The sequence below is a fragment of the Lutra lutra genome, chromosome 8 (assembly GCF_902655055.1).
Source record: "Lutra lutra chromosome 8, mLutLut1.2, whole genome shotgun sequence".
NCBI classification, from domain to species: Eukaryota; Metazoa; Chordata; class Mammalia; order Carnivora; family Mustelidae; genus Lutra; species Lutra lutra.
In genome coordinates this window covers 110,404,907-110,424,746 of record NC_062285.1, presented here as the reverse complement: position 1 = coordinate 110,424,746, position 19,840 = coordinate 110,404,907, and the positions used below count along the sequence as shown (strand labels likewise).

Below are 19,840 nucleotides of genomic sequence, written 5' to 3'. Positions count from 1 at the left end.
ATACAATTCATGGCTGGTAAGGGAGTAGAACACTGAGTTACAGAATATAATTTTAAAAAATTGATGCTGTTAGTTTTACAAATAATTTAATCTGGTTTATATCAAAAGAAGACATTTAAAGAAAAAAAATTCAAACACACACTTTGAGGCAGTTCTGGTTGCTGGCATCCTACCCCTTATCTATAAAAGAATGCTGTTGGCATTATGTTCCATCAATTCATTTGTGATCTCTAAATTAATTCTGAAGGAAACCACAACTTACTTGAAGATCCCGCTGAGTGTCTGTGTGCCTGATTTTTTTTCTCTCTCTTCACAGACAAAGCACTTCCACTGGTCATGGAAAAAAGGTCTAAATCCGTGTCTTCTCTGCTTACAAGTCTTGCCTGGGAGCAATGGGAGAGAATGTATACAATCATGAAACAAAATATGGCATTTTCTGAATGCAGCTCACATTACCCCAAATAAACAAACAGGCTCTGTCAAACAACCTTCTTCAAAATGATACCACAATCCTTTAGTGCTGCCCAGGCAGAACAAATGCACTATGTCAAAGCATTTTTTGCAAATAAGAGCCGATTTTAAAATTGAGGTTTGCGATTTGAGTGTGTACAACAAAAGAAAATCTTTTAGTACAGCAATTTTGATGAAAATTAATCTTAAAGGCAACTGATGAAACTTTAAACAGCTTAACATCATTTATTTACCAAGAATATTATTTAACTCTTAATTGAATGTTAGAAATGTCATATTGGATTATTTTTTGCAAAATTTATATTTTACCAGTGACAAGTATTAGTCTTCTCAACAATATTCCTCAAAGGGCCTTTCATCTCATGTTTATATACTACAAAGTCACAAAAGATCTCTACCTTCTCATTAAAACCATTTTTAATATAAAATATTATACATTAAGTCTAATTTAAGGGTGATTATAAATATAAAGAAAATTCAAGATATATTATTTCAAGAACATAGGATTAAATAATTGATCACATCTAAAATTACTATTTGAACTACCTGGGACTGAACTTAACAGTTGAAGAATCACTTCTTGCTTATAAAATATTATTTTACTTAATGTTTAATATCATTAAGTACCAATTTATCAGGATTCAACCCTGAAGTAAGGGAAAATGTCATGATGGAAAACAAAGCAGCCTCAAAATAACTGGGATTTAACCCAAACCACAGGATGCTTGAAATCCTGTGAGAAAACACTGTCCTAATGTTCGATGTGAGAAGAATTTAAGTAGGGCAAAATAAAGCCATAAAACCATCACTGTACTTAAAAAGCTATCCCCATATGATGGGCTACAAAATCCCATGAAAACAGAATCTAAAAATCATTCTTTTTCAAATTCAGATCTTTGCCCTTCTCCTTTACATTCCTCTTCCCAAATTCTTCTCACTGTAACAAGCATGGACTTATTGTTAAGTAAGCAAGTTGGCTATTGCTGAATTCAGAATAGAAACCATTTATGTCAGTCACTTGTTGTTTGTTTGTTTGTTTGTCAGTCACTTTTTGATGTACCCGGCTAAGCGATACAATTGTATTGTCAAAAGACCTCAGTAGAAAACTTTTAAAAATGAAATAAAAAACAGTTGGCTTCCACTTTATACTTGTGATTGGTATGAAAAATATACATTTTCTTTCTGAACTTTATTTCAATTAGTGTACAAAAGCACATATCTATTATTTCTATTACAATAGCTCCATCAATACTAAGACTTAATAAGAGTCAGTCAAGAATAAGGGGGATATAACAAAGTGATACTACAGTTTTGGTGAGATCAGTTACAAAACAATGAAAAACAAGGTAACAACACAGGGACCCTCCTGCTAGCTAAAGAGGCTTTAACTACAAGACTCAAGGTTTGAAAATCAATAAAACTACTGTGAACATTTGTGTGCAGGTTTGTGAGTGAACCTAAGTTTATTTCTCTAAGAAAAATGGCCAAGAGCCGAATTGTTGAGTCATATAAGTGTATATTTAACTTTATAAGAAATTGACGGGTTTTTTTCAAGTGGCTGTACCATTCTCAGCAAATGTATGAGAAATCCAGCTGCCCCGCATATTTGTCAGCACTTGGTACAGTATTTTATTTTAATCACTCTAATAGGTGTATAGTGATATTATATCATGGCATTAACAATTTTCCTAGTGATTCATAATATTTAACATCTTTTCATATGCTTATTTCTATATGGATAGTCTCTTTGTTCATTTTGTTCATTTTCTAATTTCACTATCCAATTTAGATTTTTTACAGATGGCTACTGTGATGATTAATTTTCTGTGTTGACTTGATTGGGCCACAGGATACGGAGATATTTGGTTAAACATTATTTCTGGGTGTGTTTTCTAGGGTGTTTCTGATGAAATTAGCATGTGAATCTGCAAACTAAGTATACCAGATTGCCCTCTCAGGCATCATCTAACCCACTGAGGGCCTAGATAGAACAAAAATGGAGGAAGGGAGAATTCACCGTCTCTGCTTGACACATGAAGCTGGAACATAGGTCTTTTGTTTTAAGACTGGAACATATGCAATCGGCACTTCTGGTTTTCAGGTCTTCAGAGCTAGACTGGATCTTACGCTATCAGCTGTCTTGATTATCAGGCATTTAGACTTAGACTAGAACCTATACCATTGGTTCTCCTGGTTCTCAGGCCTTCAGAGTCAGGCTGGAGCTACACCACCAGGGTAGCTCCAGGATCTCCAGGATCTCCTGGGTCTCCAGCTTGCAAATCATGGGACTTCTTAGCCTCCATAATCAAATGAGCCAATTCCTTATAATAAATGGTACATAATTTCTTTTTTTTTTTTTTTTTTTTAAAGATTTTATTTAGTTAGTTGACAGAGAGAGATCACAAGCAGGCAGAGAGGCAGGCAGAGAGAGAGAAGGAAGCAGGCTCCCCGCTGAGCAGAGAGCCCGACGCGGGGCTCGATCCCAGGACCCTGGAATCATGACCTGAGCCGAAGGCAGAGGCTTAACCCACTGAGCCACCCAGGCGCCCCAAGGTACATAATTTCTTATAATAAATACATAAATCTATCTATAAAATCTCTTTATATATATGTATATACATCTCTCCCTCCCCCCCCCATTCTCTCTCTCTCTCTCTCTCTCTCTCTCTCAATTCTATAGATAGATAGACCAAAGGGCCAATGGTGTAAGTTTCAGGCCAAGTCTGAACATCTTGAAATCAGGTAATATGACTCTTCTTTGTTGTTTTTCAAGGTTGCACTGGCTATTATAAATTCTGTTTACATATACAAAGAGATTTTGTATAAGATTTTATATATTAGATATAGATAAATACAGTTATAGATATCCTGCTGATTCTGTTTCTCCAGTGACCCCAGCCTAATATAACTAGCAAATGATTCCTTTGTACCTCTTTCCAGTAATTTATCCTCAGAAGCAACAACTGTTCTGATTTCTTTTACCACAGAGAAGTTAGTTTTTTCTCTCTTGAACTTAACATAAATCCAATCATACAGTATTTTCACTCACTCTATTGTTTTTTTTTTTTTTAAAGATTTTTTTTTTTATTTATTTGTCAGAGAGAGAGGGAGAAAGAGCGAGCACAGGCGGACAGAATGGCAGGCAGAGGCAGAGGGAGAAGCAGGCTCCCCGCCAAGCAAGGAGCCCGATGTGGGACTCGATCCCAGGACGCTGGGATCATGACCTGAGCCGAAAGCAGCTGCTTAACCAACTGAGCCACCCAGGCGTCCCCACTCTATTGTTTTTGATATTCACTTAAGTTGCTGTATGTAGCGGGAGTTCATTTCTTTCCATTTCTGAGTAAGTATGCCATTGTAAGAATATACCACAGTTTATCCATTCTGCTGTTGATAAACATTTATGTTGTTTGCATTTTTTTGTTTTTATCAATAGAACTGCTATGTAATTTTCATATAGGTTTTTATGAAGACATGTGTTTTCCATTTCCTTTCAGTAAACATCTAGGAGTAGAATTAATGGGTCATAGAGTAGGAGTATCTATAACTTTATAAAGTGCCTATTTTCCTAAATGGTTTTATCATTTTTCACTACACCAGTAATGCATGAGAATTCTAGTTATTTCATATCTTTGCCCACATTTGTGCTTTCTGGCTTTTAACTTTTAACAGTTCTAGTGTTGTGTAGTAGTGTTTCATTTTTGTTTTAATTTAAATTAGTGTGCTTATTAACCATTCAATTATCTTCCTTTGTGAAGTCTCTCAAAGCTTCATCATTTTTAAATAACTTGAAGTATTTGTCTTTACATTGTTGATTTGTGGGAGTTTTTTCTACATATTCTGGATACAAGACCTTTATTAGATGTGTATATGTGGGGAACATGTTTGTATGCAGAGGGCTGTGGAGGACAGAGAGAGAGAGGGAGGGAGGGAGAGAGAGAGAGAGAGAGAGAGAGAAAGAGGAGAGAAAGAAAATACAAATTTTTCTCCCAGGATGTTATTTGACTTTCATTTCTTTTTATTTTCTGAATTATGACTAAGTACAAATACTTTGAATCTGAAGTACAATTTATCTTTTTTGATTTATGCTTTTTGCGTTCTATTTTAAAAAAATCTTTGCCTTCCCCAGGTTTTTGAAAATATCTTTTCTTGGAGAAAGTTTAGAATTTTAGCAGTTACATTTAGGCCCATAATTCATCTCAAATTCATTTTTAGGATGCAACGTAGGAATCAAGATTCACTTTTTTCCATGTATACAGTTGCCCAGCACTATTTGTTGAGAAAAAAAATTATTCTTTTCCTCTTTTAATTGTTTTAGTACCTTTAAGGAGAATGACCTAACCTTATAAGTGTGGTATATTCTGTACTCTCTATTATGTTCCGTTAATTCATTTTTCTATCTTTTTGCATATAACATATAGTTTTGGTTACTGACTGGGGCTTTATAGTAAATCTTGAGATCAGGTAGTGTGAGTCGTTTTTTTCAAGATTATATTGACTATTCTAGATCTTTTGCATTTCCATACACATTTTAAAATTTGTCCATTTCATGCGGTGCCTGGGTGGCTCAGTGGGTTAAAGCCTCTGCCTTCGGACTCAGGTCATGATCCCAGGGACCTGGGATCAAGCCCCACATCAGGCTCTCTGCTCAGCAGAGAGCCTGCTTCCCCTTCTCTCTCTCTGTCTGCCTCTCTCCCTACTTGTGATCTCTGCCTGTCAAATAAATAAATAAAATCTTTAAAATAAAATAAAATAAAATAAAATTTGTCCATTTCTGCTAAAATGCCTTCTAAGGGTCTATTTAATTTATAGATCATTGAGAATTGGCATCTTACAATTTGAGTCTTTATACTCATGAGTATGATATATCTCTTTGATTTATTTATTTTTCTAATTTTAATTTTTTTAAAGATTTTATTTATTTGTTTGACAGAGAGACACACAGGAAGAGAGCGAACACAAGCAGAGAGAATGGGAGAGGGAGAAGCAGTCTTCCCGCTGAGCAGGGAGCTCAGATGAGGGGCTAGACCCCAGAACCCTGGAATCATGACCTGAGCCGAAGGCAGATGCTTAAGGACTGAACCACCTGGGAACCCCTCTTTGATTTTTTTAAAGCAATATTTGATAGTTATCATTATAGGAGCCTTGCACAACTTAGTGTTAACATAATCCTTAAATATTTTAATTTTTTTACATTGAAGTGAATAGAATATTTTTAATTAAAGTTTGTTGCTAATACATAATAGGGTGTACAAAGTCCTCTTTTAATTAATTATGACACATTTCTTTCCATAATGACTGTACCAGCTTTTACTTTGGCCATACATCAGTGTTTCCACATTATGATAGCACTTTGCATTACCCAGTTTTCTGATTTTTTCTGTTCTGATGAGGATAGTCACGCAACTTCTTAGTTTTAATTTTTATTTCTCTGGTCATATAACTGAGCATCTCTTTACATTCATTTATGTATTAATCATAAACCCTGTAAACTGTCTATGTATGTTTTTTCTATTGTATTTATATTTCTTTTTCATTAGGTTACCTGACTTTATATTATTTATTTGCAGAAATTGTTTCTATATCCTGATATTAAGCTATTGTTAGCTTTAGGCACTGAAAATAATTTGTTCATGTCTGTAATCCATCTGTTAACCTTTTTTATAAAATTCTTCATAGGAAGTAATATCTAATTCAAAACAGTCGAGTCAATCAAAAAAATTTTGCAATATAACTTGTATCTTTTAAGAGAGTATTTCTTTACTGTGAATTTGCAAATATATTCTCAATTATTTTATTTGATCAATTTTATAACTTTACTTTTCACACTTGAGTCTCCAAATCTTTTAAATTCCATTTGATTATTATAGTGTGTATGGGTTATATACAGCCCTGCTTTTCAACACGAGTTTGCTGAATTCTATTTACCAATTTGACCTTTCCCACCTTTGTTATATACCATATTCCAATATAGTCACAGGTCTATTTCCAAACTAACTATTCATATCCATTGGTCTATTTATCTGTACCACAAAGTTTAGTTTTATACTGTCTTTATATCTTATGATTCAAGTTGGCTCTTCTTTTTCAAAGTTGACTTATATAATATTGTGTTCTTATTCATCAATACACATTTTACAATGAGATTTTTCAGTTTCCTAAAAAAGAAGCTATAATTTTGGTCCAAATTAGTTTTACTTTATAGATTTATTTGGAGACAGTTAACACATTTTATATGCTAAGTTGTATCTATGAACAATAAACTTAATGAATATTGTGGATATTATCATATGCCACTCAGATCACTTTAAACAACTGAGTCAGATTCTCCCAGCTGCTGAAAAGTATGGCTCTTAGCTGAATTATCTCTCTGAAAACTGTCCTTAGCTAAAGATGGCTGTATTGCCCAAACCATACCCTCTACTGAGGAGATGCAGGAGAATAGGAGCCCGATCCTCTTGCCTCAAGCTGGGACAGCTTAGAAGGGCCTTCACACCCCTGGAGCTCACTTCCTCTCCTGCAACTCTATTGAATTTTACCTTTTCCCTCTGCTCAATTATGCTTCTTTCACCCCTCAAAGGAGTTGTTTCTGAATGCCTTCTCCAACAAATGTTCTGCACTCAAGTACAAGAATCTCAGAATATGTTTCCTGGAGAACCTGAACCAGGACTGTCTTCTACAGAAAAATCCTGGAGTTTTGGATGATAAAGTTAATCAGCAATACAATTATATGGCTCTGTGGCATGTCTTCTGATAATATATTTGGAAATAAGTAAAATGATATCTTATTTTCATTTTTCTTATTCCTGTCTGCCACACAAAATACTTTGATCTTAGAGATGTTATTTATTAGCTTCTTTAAAACCCAGAATTTGAATGTTTTATTATATCTTATTCTTACTCTTGAAGGTTACTGGAGAGTATTCTGGATAATATTTATATCTATCTCTGTTATTAAGAAGTGACTCCATTCTTTTTTGGTATGCATTGTTTCTGCTATAATGTCAGCTGTCAATATAATTATTATTCCTTTGTAGATAATCTTTCAATTCCCTATGTCTCTCTTTTACGATGTCCAGTCCATAGTTTATTTCAATGGTAATATTTTATATAGATAGAATTTTTTTTTAAGATTTTATTTATTTATTTGAAAGAGAATGAGTGAGAGAGAGCATGAGAGAGGAGAAGGTCAGAGGGAGAAACAGACTCCCCAAGGAGCTGGGAGCCCAATGAAGACTCGATCCTGGAAGTCCGGGATCATGACCTGAGCTGAAGGCAGTCGCTCAACCAACTGAGCCACCCAGGCACCCTAGATAGAATTTTTAGTAGGCTTATTAACATATTCATACTTGTTTTAATTAAAATTTGATCATTTTTGTTTCATGATTTTCTATCCTTTTATTATGGGTGTTTTCCTTATGTCTTGGAGGAAAAGTGGCAGCAGTTGCAGATTTTTTTCTTTAATTTTACTTTTAGTTATGGCCTGGTCCCAAATGTGCAATTATCTGCCTCCGGTTTCCCAACACATTCCCACGACTCTGCAAGATATCTATTTTGGGCATTCAATTAGTCCAGTATCCTTTTGACATAAGTCTTTAATCCCTTCTCCTACCTCCATTTACATGAAAATAGAAACAAACAAAAAACTTATTTCTGTTCTACCATCATTTACTTTGTTTTTGTATTCACCTATATCTCTTCAATATCAAAAAAGCATTTATCATTGCTATGTCATTGTCATATATTTGAACATAGTATAATACAATGGGATACAGAAGTAGGAGATTAATGTCAAAGCATTAATCTCATAGAACCATCTTTTTTTTTTTTTTTTTTTTTTTAAGTAGGCTCCATGGCCAGCATAGAGCCCATTGTGGGGCTTGAACTCATCACCTGAGATCAAGGCCTGAGCTGAGATCACGAGTAGGATGCTTAACCAACTGAGCCACCCAGGCACCCCTCTCATAGAACCACTTCAATTAGAAATCTATCCAGTCTGTTTGCATTCATTTTTAGAAGTATAATCATTCAATGTTAATATCAGTTTCTTTATCCTGGCATTCCTTGGGACTTTTATATTCCCCATTCTTGCTCCAAAGTGACAACTCAACACTCTGTGTGCAATTGTTAGTAATATGCATGGTGTTCATTGCTTGAAATATCAATTTTCCTAGGGCAATCTACATGCCACTTTGCCAGATGAGCCTGTATTAAAATGCAAGGAAATATTTGTTTAATGATTATTTCAAACTTGTGCATAGGTTCTATAAATATTTTTATAAACACATTAATTTTAGCTATTGCCCTAATTTTGCTCCTTTTCAGGAAAATTCCTTGAATGAATTGTTCATGAGAATTATGAATATAACTGCTCTGGATACCATCATACTAGATGTATTAGAAAGTGTATTATTATCTTTTTATGCTAAATTCTACTTGGCAAGCTAAATTAAAATCAGTTTCTTGGTGAACGTAGAATCTGAGCAAGGAGTATTAATTGGTTGATATAAAGGGAAGGTGTCATAAAGTTAGGGTCACCTGAGGCATCCATTTTCAACTGCTAAGGAGGCCGTACACTTCTATCATTGGTTAGGGTACCCTCTTCTCTGGAAATTTCTGGAAACACACTGAAAATTTCTTGTTTTGTGGGCTCCATTTCTCTAGACTCCACACTGGCCATTCTTCTTCTGTTAACATAGTCTTCCTTCTAATAGCCTATAGTACAATTGACTTTAACAATGCACATACAGTTATATTGTCTAGAGGTTTACATTCTGGTCACCACGTTTAGAACTTGGTTGTTCCTAAAGCTTCAGTAATTTACACTTTATTACTTAGAGTGGTTGAGTTTACAATTAATTGTTAATTTTTATCTGCTTTGATTTTCTAAGTTGTGAGAGTGTATTTCTCTCAGTATCCTACTCTTAAAATATTCAAGTAAATAAGTTCATTATGCAATTCCTGTTCAGAGTCACGTTAGTTTAAATATGGTAGCAAGTTAATATTTTTAAATCTACCATATAGAATCAATATTTTAAAGTAACAGCAGATTTTAAAGTTATATTACAAATCAAGAAAACATGTTATTATTACAGGTTATTATTTTAATGTATAGTATTTTGAGATTACCCCAAAAAGATTGAGTTGTGATATTTTCATAATTTACACTAATTATGGACATATTTTAAAGTGTCAGTTACTGAGGATGAGCATATACAACATTTTTCTGTAACTTTAAGCATATTTCTTACCACAAGCTGAACTCTTCCACCATTAAGTACATCTGGATCTAACTCAGGCAAGAAGTGATTGCTGCAGAGAGAGAAAAACAAAGATTATATTATTATTTAAATGTAGAAGAAGAACATGAAAGAAATGCCCACCAAAAAGTTTGGGAGAAATTAGTAATCTAAAAAAATGGAAGTAATAGTTTTATTAAATATATAAAATAAATATACTAAAGTATAGGCAAAGATATATACCAATTTCCATGTTTTCATTTGTTTATAGTTCTAAGGATATCATCTAATGAATTACACTAAAGTGATTTATACCAACATAAAAGAAATTGTGCTTGTATTAATTGGAGTACTTAGTAAAATAAAAGTTCCCAAATGCTGATTGCTTTACTCCTACTTTCTTTTCTCACAATTAAATAATACAAAATAATCCAGATTATAAAATGTTGTTTTAATTTCACTTTCAGTCTTCACTTCCTTTTCCATATTTTTAAAGGAATTACATGGATGGAATTGACCACATATGAAAGTCTCAATTTATATATATATTATAAAAAGAAATTTCATTTTTTACATATTTAACCTGCTTCTAAATTAATTTTTAACCTTCATAATTGTTGTATTTTGTTAGTCATTTAAATAGTTATTACATTATATCATATGTATTGGAGATTATATTCTATAGAATGCCTGGAAACATTCCAAAGCATTATCTACATTTAGATTCAATATTGATTTATATATTTAGTGTGTGTTTATAATAGCACTTCTTTATTTTCTTACTTTATTTTTATTTTTTATTATTTTATGGATATATGTAGATAAAATGAAAGTTTTGAAAAATTATGCCAAAAATATTATTATTTCTAGACTTTTATTTCCCTAAAACTTTGGTTCAGTGGTTATGCATATATATTATACCACATTATGTTGATTTTTAGCTTTTATGCATTTTTAGCATTATGCATTATACCACATGGCTGTGGGCTGAATTTTGTTTCGTCAGAATTGATATGCTAAAGTCCTAACTCTCAATACCTCATAATGTGATGTATTTGGAGATAGAGCCATAAAAGAGATAATTAAAGTAAAATAAGGTCATATGGGTAGGCTCTAATCCAATATAACTAGTGTCCTTATAAGAAGAGGAGATTAAAACATAGAAAACAGAGATGGAAGGATGATTGTGTGAGGGCACAGTGAGAAGGTGGCCCTCTGCAAACCATGAAGACAGACCTCCAAAGAACCAAACTTGCTAACTCCATCTTGAACTTATACCCTCCAAAACTGTGAGAAAATAAATCTCTGTTATTTAAGCCACACAATCTATGGTATTTTGTTATGTGGTAGCAAACTAATACGTACATTAATGTAACAAAAATTAATTGATTACCTATTATCTTCATGTTTCCTTGTTTGTTACTGAGGGATATAAACATTTGACATCCTCAACCTTGTGATCGTACCTCTACCTTGTGAGATAGATAAGATACTACCACCTCACTATAAAGGAGTGGAAACTGAAGCATGGAGACATCACTGGAAATTAGTTATATGACTGGTAAAGTGGAGGCACAGTGTTGAATTATAAATTTAACTGTCAAATGTAAATGATAGAAATGACACAAAACAAAATATAATCTCCCATATATACTATATTTATAAACAGTTTATTGATACCACACATTTTACTTTATAAAATAGAATCATTTGTGTGTTTCATCTGTTGGTTTTAAGCATTACAGAAACAGAACTCTCAAACATTTTAAGGTGAAAAATATAAAGAGTGATTAAATCTATTCCAAAGAAGAGGCCTTTTATAACCTGGCAATGGGTGTACTGGCCTTTGGCTATAAAGTCATGTTTGTTTTAGCACAATTAACCTAGGTTTCATTTTTCAAGGTATGTTTGCAATACAAAAATCTAATTTAAAGGAAATGACCTCACCATTTCATATTTCTCGAATTAGTTGTTTCATGAATCCCAACCTGTGTGTGAAGCCATTGGTATGTGTATTCTTTACTCCTTTCTAATTTTTCATTCGGAGTGGCATCCTTGTAGATAAATTCTTCTTTCTTGCCTGGGGAAAAATATGGAAATTCTATTTGTTATTTAAAAGAGATCAAATTTTGGCTAAGTAGATCAGTCTAGACAAACAATTTCATCAAAAGAAAAACAAACTAATTCATGGGAGCATAATCATCTGTAAGAAAAATGTCTGTCACTTACAGATTAAGTAATTTTCCTGCTTGAGTTTCAAAGTCACCTATTTTTAAAAATAAAGACAATGGTTCAATGTAGCCAACATCTTTCAGGACTTGCTTTTTTTTTAGCTTTTAAATTAAAAATTCAAAGAATTATTCTTGGTAGATAGTAAAATTCTAGTATAAAAAGAATATCTGTCCACTATGATGTCTTTTGAGGCTTATTTTAAAGTCTAGTTCTTGCACTAAACTTGTATGTATATAGAATTCATAAATTTTATTGAGGGTATTTGAAACAGAGTTTTAATTTTGTATATAAAACTAAGCTTGGTTTGTGTAAGCTAATACAATATTTTATTTTATTTTTTTTATTTTTTTTTAAAGATTTTATTTATTTATTTGACAGAGAGAGATCACAAGTAGACGGAGAGGCAGGCAGAGAGAGAGAGAGAGGGAAGCAGGCACCCTGCTGAGCAGAGAGCCCGAAGCGGGACTCGATCCCAGGACCCTGAGATCATGATCTGAGCCGAAGGCAGCGGCTTAATCCACTGAGCCACCCAGGCGCCCCAACTAATACAATATTTTAAGCGAGGAATATAATTATATAAAGTTTAGGGAACCTGTGCTTATGCCAGAGTAGCCATTTCAAGAAAGGAGGAAAGGAAGCATAATATAAATGGATATGGAAAATATGCAAGGGGAGAAGTTATATAAGGTAAGAATATAAGGTAACAACTATATAAGAGTAAAGAAAAAGAAAAAAGAAAATTAAAAATCCAACCCTTGTATTTATATGTAAAATTTATACATTTGTGTCATTTAAAAAAAAATCTGTAGATGTTCTGCTACAACAATGCCATGCTTTTCAGAATTACACCAAAGACCTGCTGTTTTAGAGCCTTCCTTCATGGACTAGATCTCATTTGGAGGCATTTTCGTGTTTAGAGACTTATTAGCTTGGTAGGATTGACTGATGATAGTACACCAGAGATAGGCCCCTCTTGAAAACTAATGCATGGTAATCAAACTAACAAGAATCCTATAATTTAAGACCTAATATTTTATATGTTAATTTATTAATTCTTTCACTATAGATCTTTGTACACTGCATACCTTCAAGTTGTTTGGTAAACAAATGAAGCATGGTGCAAGGCCTGCTTCGAATGCTTGGTGCATGTGCTACACGCAGTCATACATATACATACAAGGTTAGCATTTGTCATTCTGAACATGCCAGGGGTGCTACCTCTACCATGTAGATTTTTTCCTTAAAAATTGTTGCTGAAATTAGTAAAATGACTCTAGTTTAGAGATATTGTAGCCAATTCTTAGAAAAGATAAAAATCAGCATGTTTTTTCTCTAGACTCCGTGTTACTTAGCAAAGTTAACTTGCTGTTGCTTCTCATGCCACCTTATGTTTCTAAGATGGCCATATCCTTTGTATCCTAAGCTTAAGCCAATCCCTCCATACCTGCTATATTGAAGGAACAATTGCTTCACATGCAAAGGCTGACCATTGAATCCATGAGCAGACACCATTCTGATAAGTGGCCATATAGGTATACAGAAACTATAAGAGAATCCAACAGAGGGAACCTTTGGCATTGTCACTTCCCATTACTGCACAGCATTAAGTCTTTTCCCTGGCGAAGTCCCAGCCTTTTACCCCCCTTTCTTGGTTGACCAGACCAAATGTTGGACCCATAAGTGCCGTGACAGAAAAAACTGAGTGGCCACTGATAATCAACTGAGCCTATAGCTAGAAACTTAACTACTCTTGATAAGTAGAGAATCCTTTTGTAACGATTTTACTCTCTGATAACACTCCGTAAACCTTAAATGGTTTTACATCAGAGTTCAGCTAAGGTTCTAAAAAACAATCCCTGAGTAAAGATGAGAGATTTCACTGTAAGGATCCAGTTCATATTAACCATTTTCACCCTAAGGCATAGATTGGTAGATTGGCGTGTGCTCAAGTGTAATAACAGAACAAGCATATTGGTGAAGTTGGCTGGATGTACTTGAAGATACTGTAATTTACATACTGAAGAAATTGATTCCATTTTGGCTAAACCATTTCAGGATTACTCCTGTCATTGAGAAGAGGAAAATAAGATTAACTCTTTTAAACTTGTAGAAGTAGTTCTGTTTTTAGCATCTCACATAGGAAGAATAATGGCAATTTGGATTACTTAATGGGTGCTTGTCATTACTCAGGCTGTCCAGTAAAATCTTTCAGTTGTAGAAGAGGCACCATTTTACCTGCAGAACTCAAACCGCTTTACTTCCTGTCCTTTCCTACTTTTCTGAGTCTTGCTTCATGAATTTCTGGAATCATAACAGAAGGAAAAAGGTCTTTCCTTTGATTCCTGCTGTTAGCCTAGTTACTGCTGTCTACATTTACTCCTTTTCTTCAAAACAAAAATTTGAATAATTTTATTTAAACAAATTGTTAAACTTTTCTTTATAAAATGAATACATTCTTATTACAGATAATTTAGAAAATGCAGAAAAGTAAAAAGTCAAAAAGAAAAAAAAGGAAAGAAAATCCACAAAAATCCCACTATCCAAAGATAATCACTGAATAATATTTTTAAGGCATTTACTCGTAGTTCTTTAATAGATTTTTTGGGTTTTGTTTACATAAAATTATATGTATTCTAGGCATTCTATTTTTCTATTAGTATATATCAAATGTATTCTATGTAATGGAAATCTCATCCTAAACATAATATTAGTGGTTATACACTATGATGTACCAGCCTGTTACATGATAGGTTTCTAATTATCTATTTAATTGATCTGTTTTTCAGGTGGAAGTAAAGATAACATCTCTAGGGGCACCTGGGTGGCTCAGTGGGTTAAGCCTCCGCCTTCAGCTCAGGTCATGATCTCAGGGTCCTGGGATTGAGTCCCACATCAGGCTCTCCGCTCAGCAGGGAGCCTGCTTCCTCCTCTTTCTCTCTCTGCTTGCCTCTCTGCCTACTTGTGATCTCTCTCTGTCAAATAAATAAAATCTTTAAAAAAAAGATAACATCTCTAAAACTAGAAATATTTTGAGAAACTTGATATAATCTATATGGTCAAATAGTTGTAAAAGCTTTCACCAATTTACCATAGATTATATGAGATTACTAATTTCACTGAGTCCTTGGTGAACACTGGGATGTTAAATATTTTAAAGTTCTCGATAATATGACACAAATATTGTCCAATGTGGCCCTAATCTATACACTTTTTACTGCTAGTGAGATTGAATGTTATTCCACGATTACTTATTAATTATAAATCAAATAATGTAAAATACTTTCTTATTCACCCCAGTTCCTAGCATTTCCATTTCCATTTTTTTAATTTTTTTTTTAAAGATTTTATTTATTTATTTGAGAGAGAGACAGTGAGGGAGAGCATGAGCAAGGAGAAGGTCAGAGGGAGAAGCAGACTTCCCATGGAGCTGGGAGCCTGATGCGGGACTTGATCCCGGGACTCCAGGATCATGACCTGAGCCAAGGGCAGTCGTCCAACCAACTGAGCCACCCAGGCGTCCCTCCATTTCCATTTTTAACTGACCATTCATAATCCTTTATTTATTATCACTGGTGCAAATATTTTCTTTTGCCTATTGTTTGATTTCAGTTCTTATTGTAGTTTCAAAAGGAGCAACTTTCTCTCTAGGCATACAAATTTATTGCTAAATATCTTCTAAACTACAAGTCATTTTCCCCTAGGTTCATATCTCCCATTCAATAAACTCATAAAATAAGATATAAGTTTTCAGGGACAAATTCTGCACTCTTTTAAAACTTCCCCTTTCACACTAAAAGCTATTGGTTAACAAAATTCTTTTAAGAGACGTCTACTCCTTGTTTCTACTTCTTCACTTTCCAAATCCACCTTAATTTAATCCAATTGAAATTGTCCTTATTAAGAACTGTCTTAATCTAACAAACACAATTATTTCATCTTAATTGACCTCTCTGCTGACTTCAACTACATGGGTCATTTCTTTTGTCTTAAAACTCTCAAGTTTCCCTTTCATGCTTCTTTATAGATTCCTTTAGATGTGTTCCTCATTCAAGTATCCAGGACCCTCACCCCCACCCCACTCCTTGCCTGGCACTGTGCTGACTTCTGATGATAGTCAGCCAGATAGACATTGTGTATTACCTGATGGGACTGGCAGCCCAGAGGACTACATATCACCAGCCTCTATTTTATTCCTATTCTCATATCCAGCTGAACTTCAGAATCACAACTTGTTTTTAACCATCATAATTCTACTAAGTATATTTTGCCTCCTGAATTCCCAAGTCATCCAGACCAGGTATTCTGGAGTCAACCTTGGCTGCTCACTCCCTACAGTACCAACATCTAATCAGAAACTAGATCTAGTCTACCTGCTGGGTATGTTGCTAATAACTGGCTCCTCCTTTCCATCCCCACTATCCACTTTATTTCAGGCTCCATTTTGAAAGGAGTGAACAGGCTTCTTTGTGGTGATGTAAGTGCAAAGGTACCTTTCTCACCTATCACAGTGGAAGAAGCACAATTTCTTCTAAACACAGTGCTTTTAACTCTGCTCTGAATCTTAACCTTTTTATAGAATCTAGGATCTCTTATCCATCAGTACTTTCTTTTCCTCTGTATTTCTAGTACCTGTCAAAATGGCTTTTAGCTTCCCCTTTAGCTACTCTTCTCTCTCCTTCCCTAATCAGATAAACTTCTTGAAATGGTAGACAAAGACCAGTTTCTGTTGACTTATTACAATTCATGCTTCAGCTCATTGCAAGATGCCTCCTTCTTCACACCATTTCACTGGAACTGTTCACACTAAGATCATTAGTATTGCCAAATCTTTGGGACTTTTTGAAGTTATCTTACTGACTTCTCTTTAATGTTATTATGCATTGTTGTCCACCCCTTCCTTCTTAAAAGTCTTATTTCTTTTGGATTTTGTTTCATTGCGCTCTCCTTGGTTTTTTATTGTGTTGTGTTTTTTGTTTGTTTGTTTGTTTTTTCTTTTTCACACCTTTTGTCTAAACCTGCCTCCTTCAAGGCCTCCTTTTCCCTTGCTATCCCTTCTCATCTCATGATTCTTTTCTAGGGTTCAAACCTGGCTTCATTAACTCTTAGGCTATACTTTTCCCGTATGAGGATATTCATTCAATTTCTTCAATCACTTCCATTATTTCCTTTTGAAATACATATCCATCCAAAGCTTTGCCACTTAGACATCCCACAGGTAATTTAAACTGAGCTTTTAAAAAAGCTGAACTCATGTATTATCCTACCTTTTCCAAGGTCCCATAATGCTACCACCATTGTCAATGTGTAAGTCAGAAACCAGAGTCTTGTATGAACCAGTATTCATCCTCACCCTACAACTGCATACTTTACCTCCTAAATTCTTTTCAATCTCATATTTCCTGGATTTCTCTTGTCACTAATTTATGTCAGACAACCATCATTTTTTCTGAATTACTGTAAGAGCCCTCTCACTGTTTTTTTGTTTTTTGTTTTTGGGGTGTTTTTGTTTTTGTTTTCCTTTGGTCTTGTTTCCATGTATATATCTCCATACTGCAAATGACCTTGCTAAAATACAAATCTAATTACACTGCTTCAAACGTTAAACTCTGGATCTCCATTGCCTCTGGATAATGTTCATTTTTTTGTAACAACTTCAGACACATTTGTTAGGTTCTTGCCTCAGACACTCAGATCTGTTAGAATTACTCAAAATGGTCTCTTCTGCCTATAAGCTTATGCTTCAGATTACTCACTTTTGCCAATGGTATTTTTTTTTCTTCATAACTTCATGACATGACAGTTTGGAAATTATGTTCTTTGTGTTAAGTCCTTGATCTCCCAACACTGCATTCCTTACTCAAATTAAGTTGCAGATGCCCTCTAAAAGTTCCTATAGAGACTCCGTAATAGCATTTATTACATTATATTTTATTTTGCTATTCATGTGTCAGTTTTGCCTAGTATAAATAAGCTCTTTAAGGGGTATAAGTAAGATAGTGTTCAAAAATATTTGTGAAATAATGGAATAATTGTCATAATTGGTTAATGGTCTGTCAGTGTCCTGACAAATGTAGAGCTAGAATTTAGATTTTTAGTGTGCAGACAGACCTGTGCATTATGGAGGGTAATACATTCCTATTTATAACTAACTTAATCATTATAATAGAAACTTCAGCTCTGAAAGTCAGAACTAGTTTGGGATAAAAACTGACAACCAAGGATGGCAAATTAAAACAACAACAACAACAAAACTACTCCATCATATAAGGCTACTTTATAAAATGTTCACAGTGTACACAATCCTAGAGGAAAGCAGTTCAGCTTTAAGAAGTTCACTAAAAGAGATGAAGTTTCTTTTGAAATTAATGGAAATATTATTCTTTTCTTCATGAAAAATAAAATAAGTGTTCATTAAACCCATATGCTTCAAATAAATGTTTTCTAAAATTTCAGTATAGCATAAATATCCTACACAGAGGGAGATTAAGATTCAATTATCATTTGGGACACACAAAAAAGCTAATTATTTATATTTTAAATACATATGGCAATTTTCCCATGACTATTTTCTTTTCCCTTAATGGCCTTTCTTAGTAATATACTAAAAACGTATTCTTGTTTCACAGATAGAAATGAGTTCATCTTTTTACCAAAAGCTTTTGGAGGACATAGTTGCATGATGAGCAAAATGCTATGTGCAATGGAAATATTATTGGTAACTTTGATAAATGGCTGATTCTATGTATCTCATGCTGGAAACACTAAAAATATGTTTCCATTTTAAAGTATAAGCAGTCTGTACATGTTTATTAAAAGAAGTTATTGCATCATACCTCACAAATAAAGCACAAATAAAATTGGAGTTTGGCATAAATGTTACACTAACAGAATTTTAAATTCATTAACATCTGTATAAATACTTGTTGATAGGGTGTTTATGGCTTCTTCCTTAACCAATCCAATCTGTTGCTGGAAAGTTGATAGCATTGGCATGGAACCAGTAACTCTCTAAGATCCATTTGTGTGTGACAAGCTACTTTCCTATTCTTTTAAAATATATCTAAATATATATGTAATTGATCATTAAGGAAAATGACTTCATGAATAAAGAAGATTGTTGTTGCAAAACTTTAAAAACAGAAATTTTGGGAATAGAGCCAAAGCTGTATGTAAGGGTCAAAGGCCAAATGCAGCACTAATCACTCCTTTACATATTTCATTATATTTTATGGTAGAGAGGCTAGGTAAAAGTACTAGAATGAAAAATACTTGCTAGTTTCTGACATTTAGATTAATTCTCAAAATTTGTCAATTTGGGGGTTGGGTGATACATAAATTATATGAATGACCTTTAGGAAAGCAAAGGAGAAGTTAGTTAGTTACTAAATTGTCCTTTAAAATCTATAGATTTTGCAGATACTTAAATAGAGCAATTCGATAATACTGAAAATTGTGACTCCCTCTGGAATAACAGAAACATTCTTTCACAAAGTTGATGTAGTTGTGTGTTTTAACCAATTATAACAAGCCTTTTGTATTCAACTTGCATATAATTCTACTTGAAAGGATACGCTTTGCCATTTGTATTGGCCAGTTGAATTGAATCTCACTATCTTTACAGTGGAGCACCATATACTACATAAAGAGTGGTTCCTTAATTTCTTCTGAGAGAGCCACATAAGTCAAGAAAATTGCAGGTTGTTAAAGTGATATAGTCATACGTATAGTCATATTAATGCATAATGTGTCTCCATGTTTACTGTTAACCAAGACCAGGACTAGGGTAAGTCAAGTGGGGGCAAATGAAATATTTTACTTTGGGCATAAAATTTAAGGGGGTGACAAGAATCTCAGGAATCAAGGTAAATAATATTTAATGTAATATTTTAAAATAAAAGTTA

The 19,840-nt window shown here is 33.8% G+C and overlaps 1 protein-coding gene across 4 annotated transcripts in view; it reads right to left on the bottom strand.

The window, feature by feature from the left end:
• LRRIQ1 (leucine rich repeats and IQ motif containing 1) overlaps nt 1–19,840 on the bottom strand; it is a 219,676-nt gene that overhangs the window by 29,906 nt on the left and 169,930 nt on the right. For 3 of the 4 annotated variants that reach the window (XM_047743254.1, XM_047743252.1, XM_047743255.1), the window contains 4 exons: nt 11,655–11,787; nt 10,944–10,994; nt 9,720–9,780; nt 263–383 (listed from right to left, as the gene is read on the bottom strand). In XM_047743254.1, coding sequence (XP_047599210.1) covers nt 263–383; nt 9,720–9,780; nt 10,944–10,994; nt 11,655–11,787 — 366 coding nt within the window. The remainder of the gene's footprint in view (nt 1–262; nt 384–9,719; nt 9,781–10,943; nt 10,995–11,654; nt 11,788–19,840) is intronic. The other variant, XM_047743253.1, reaches the window with a different exon arrangement.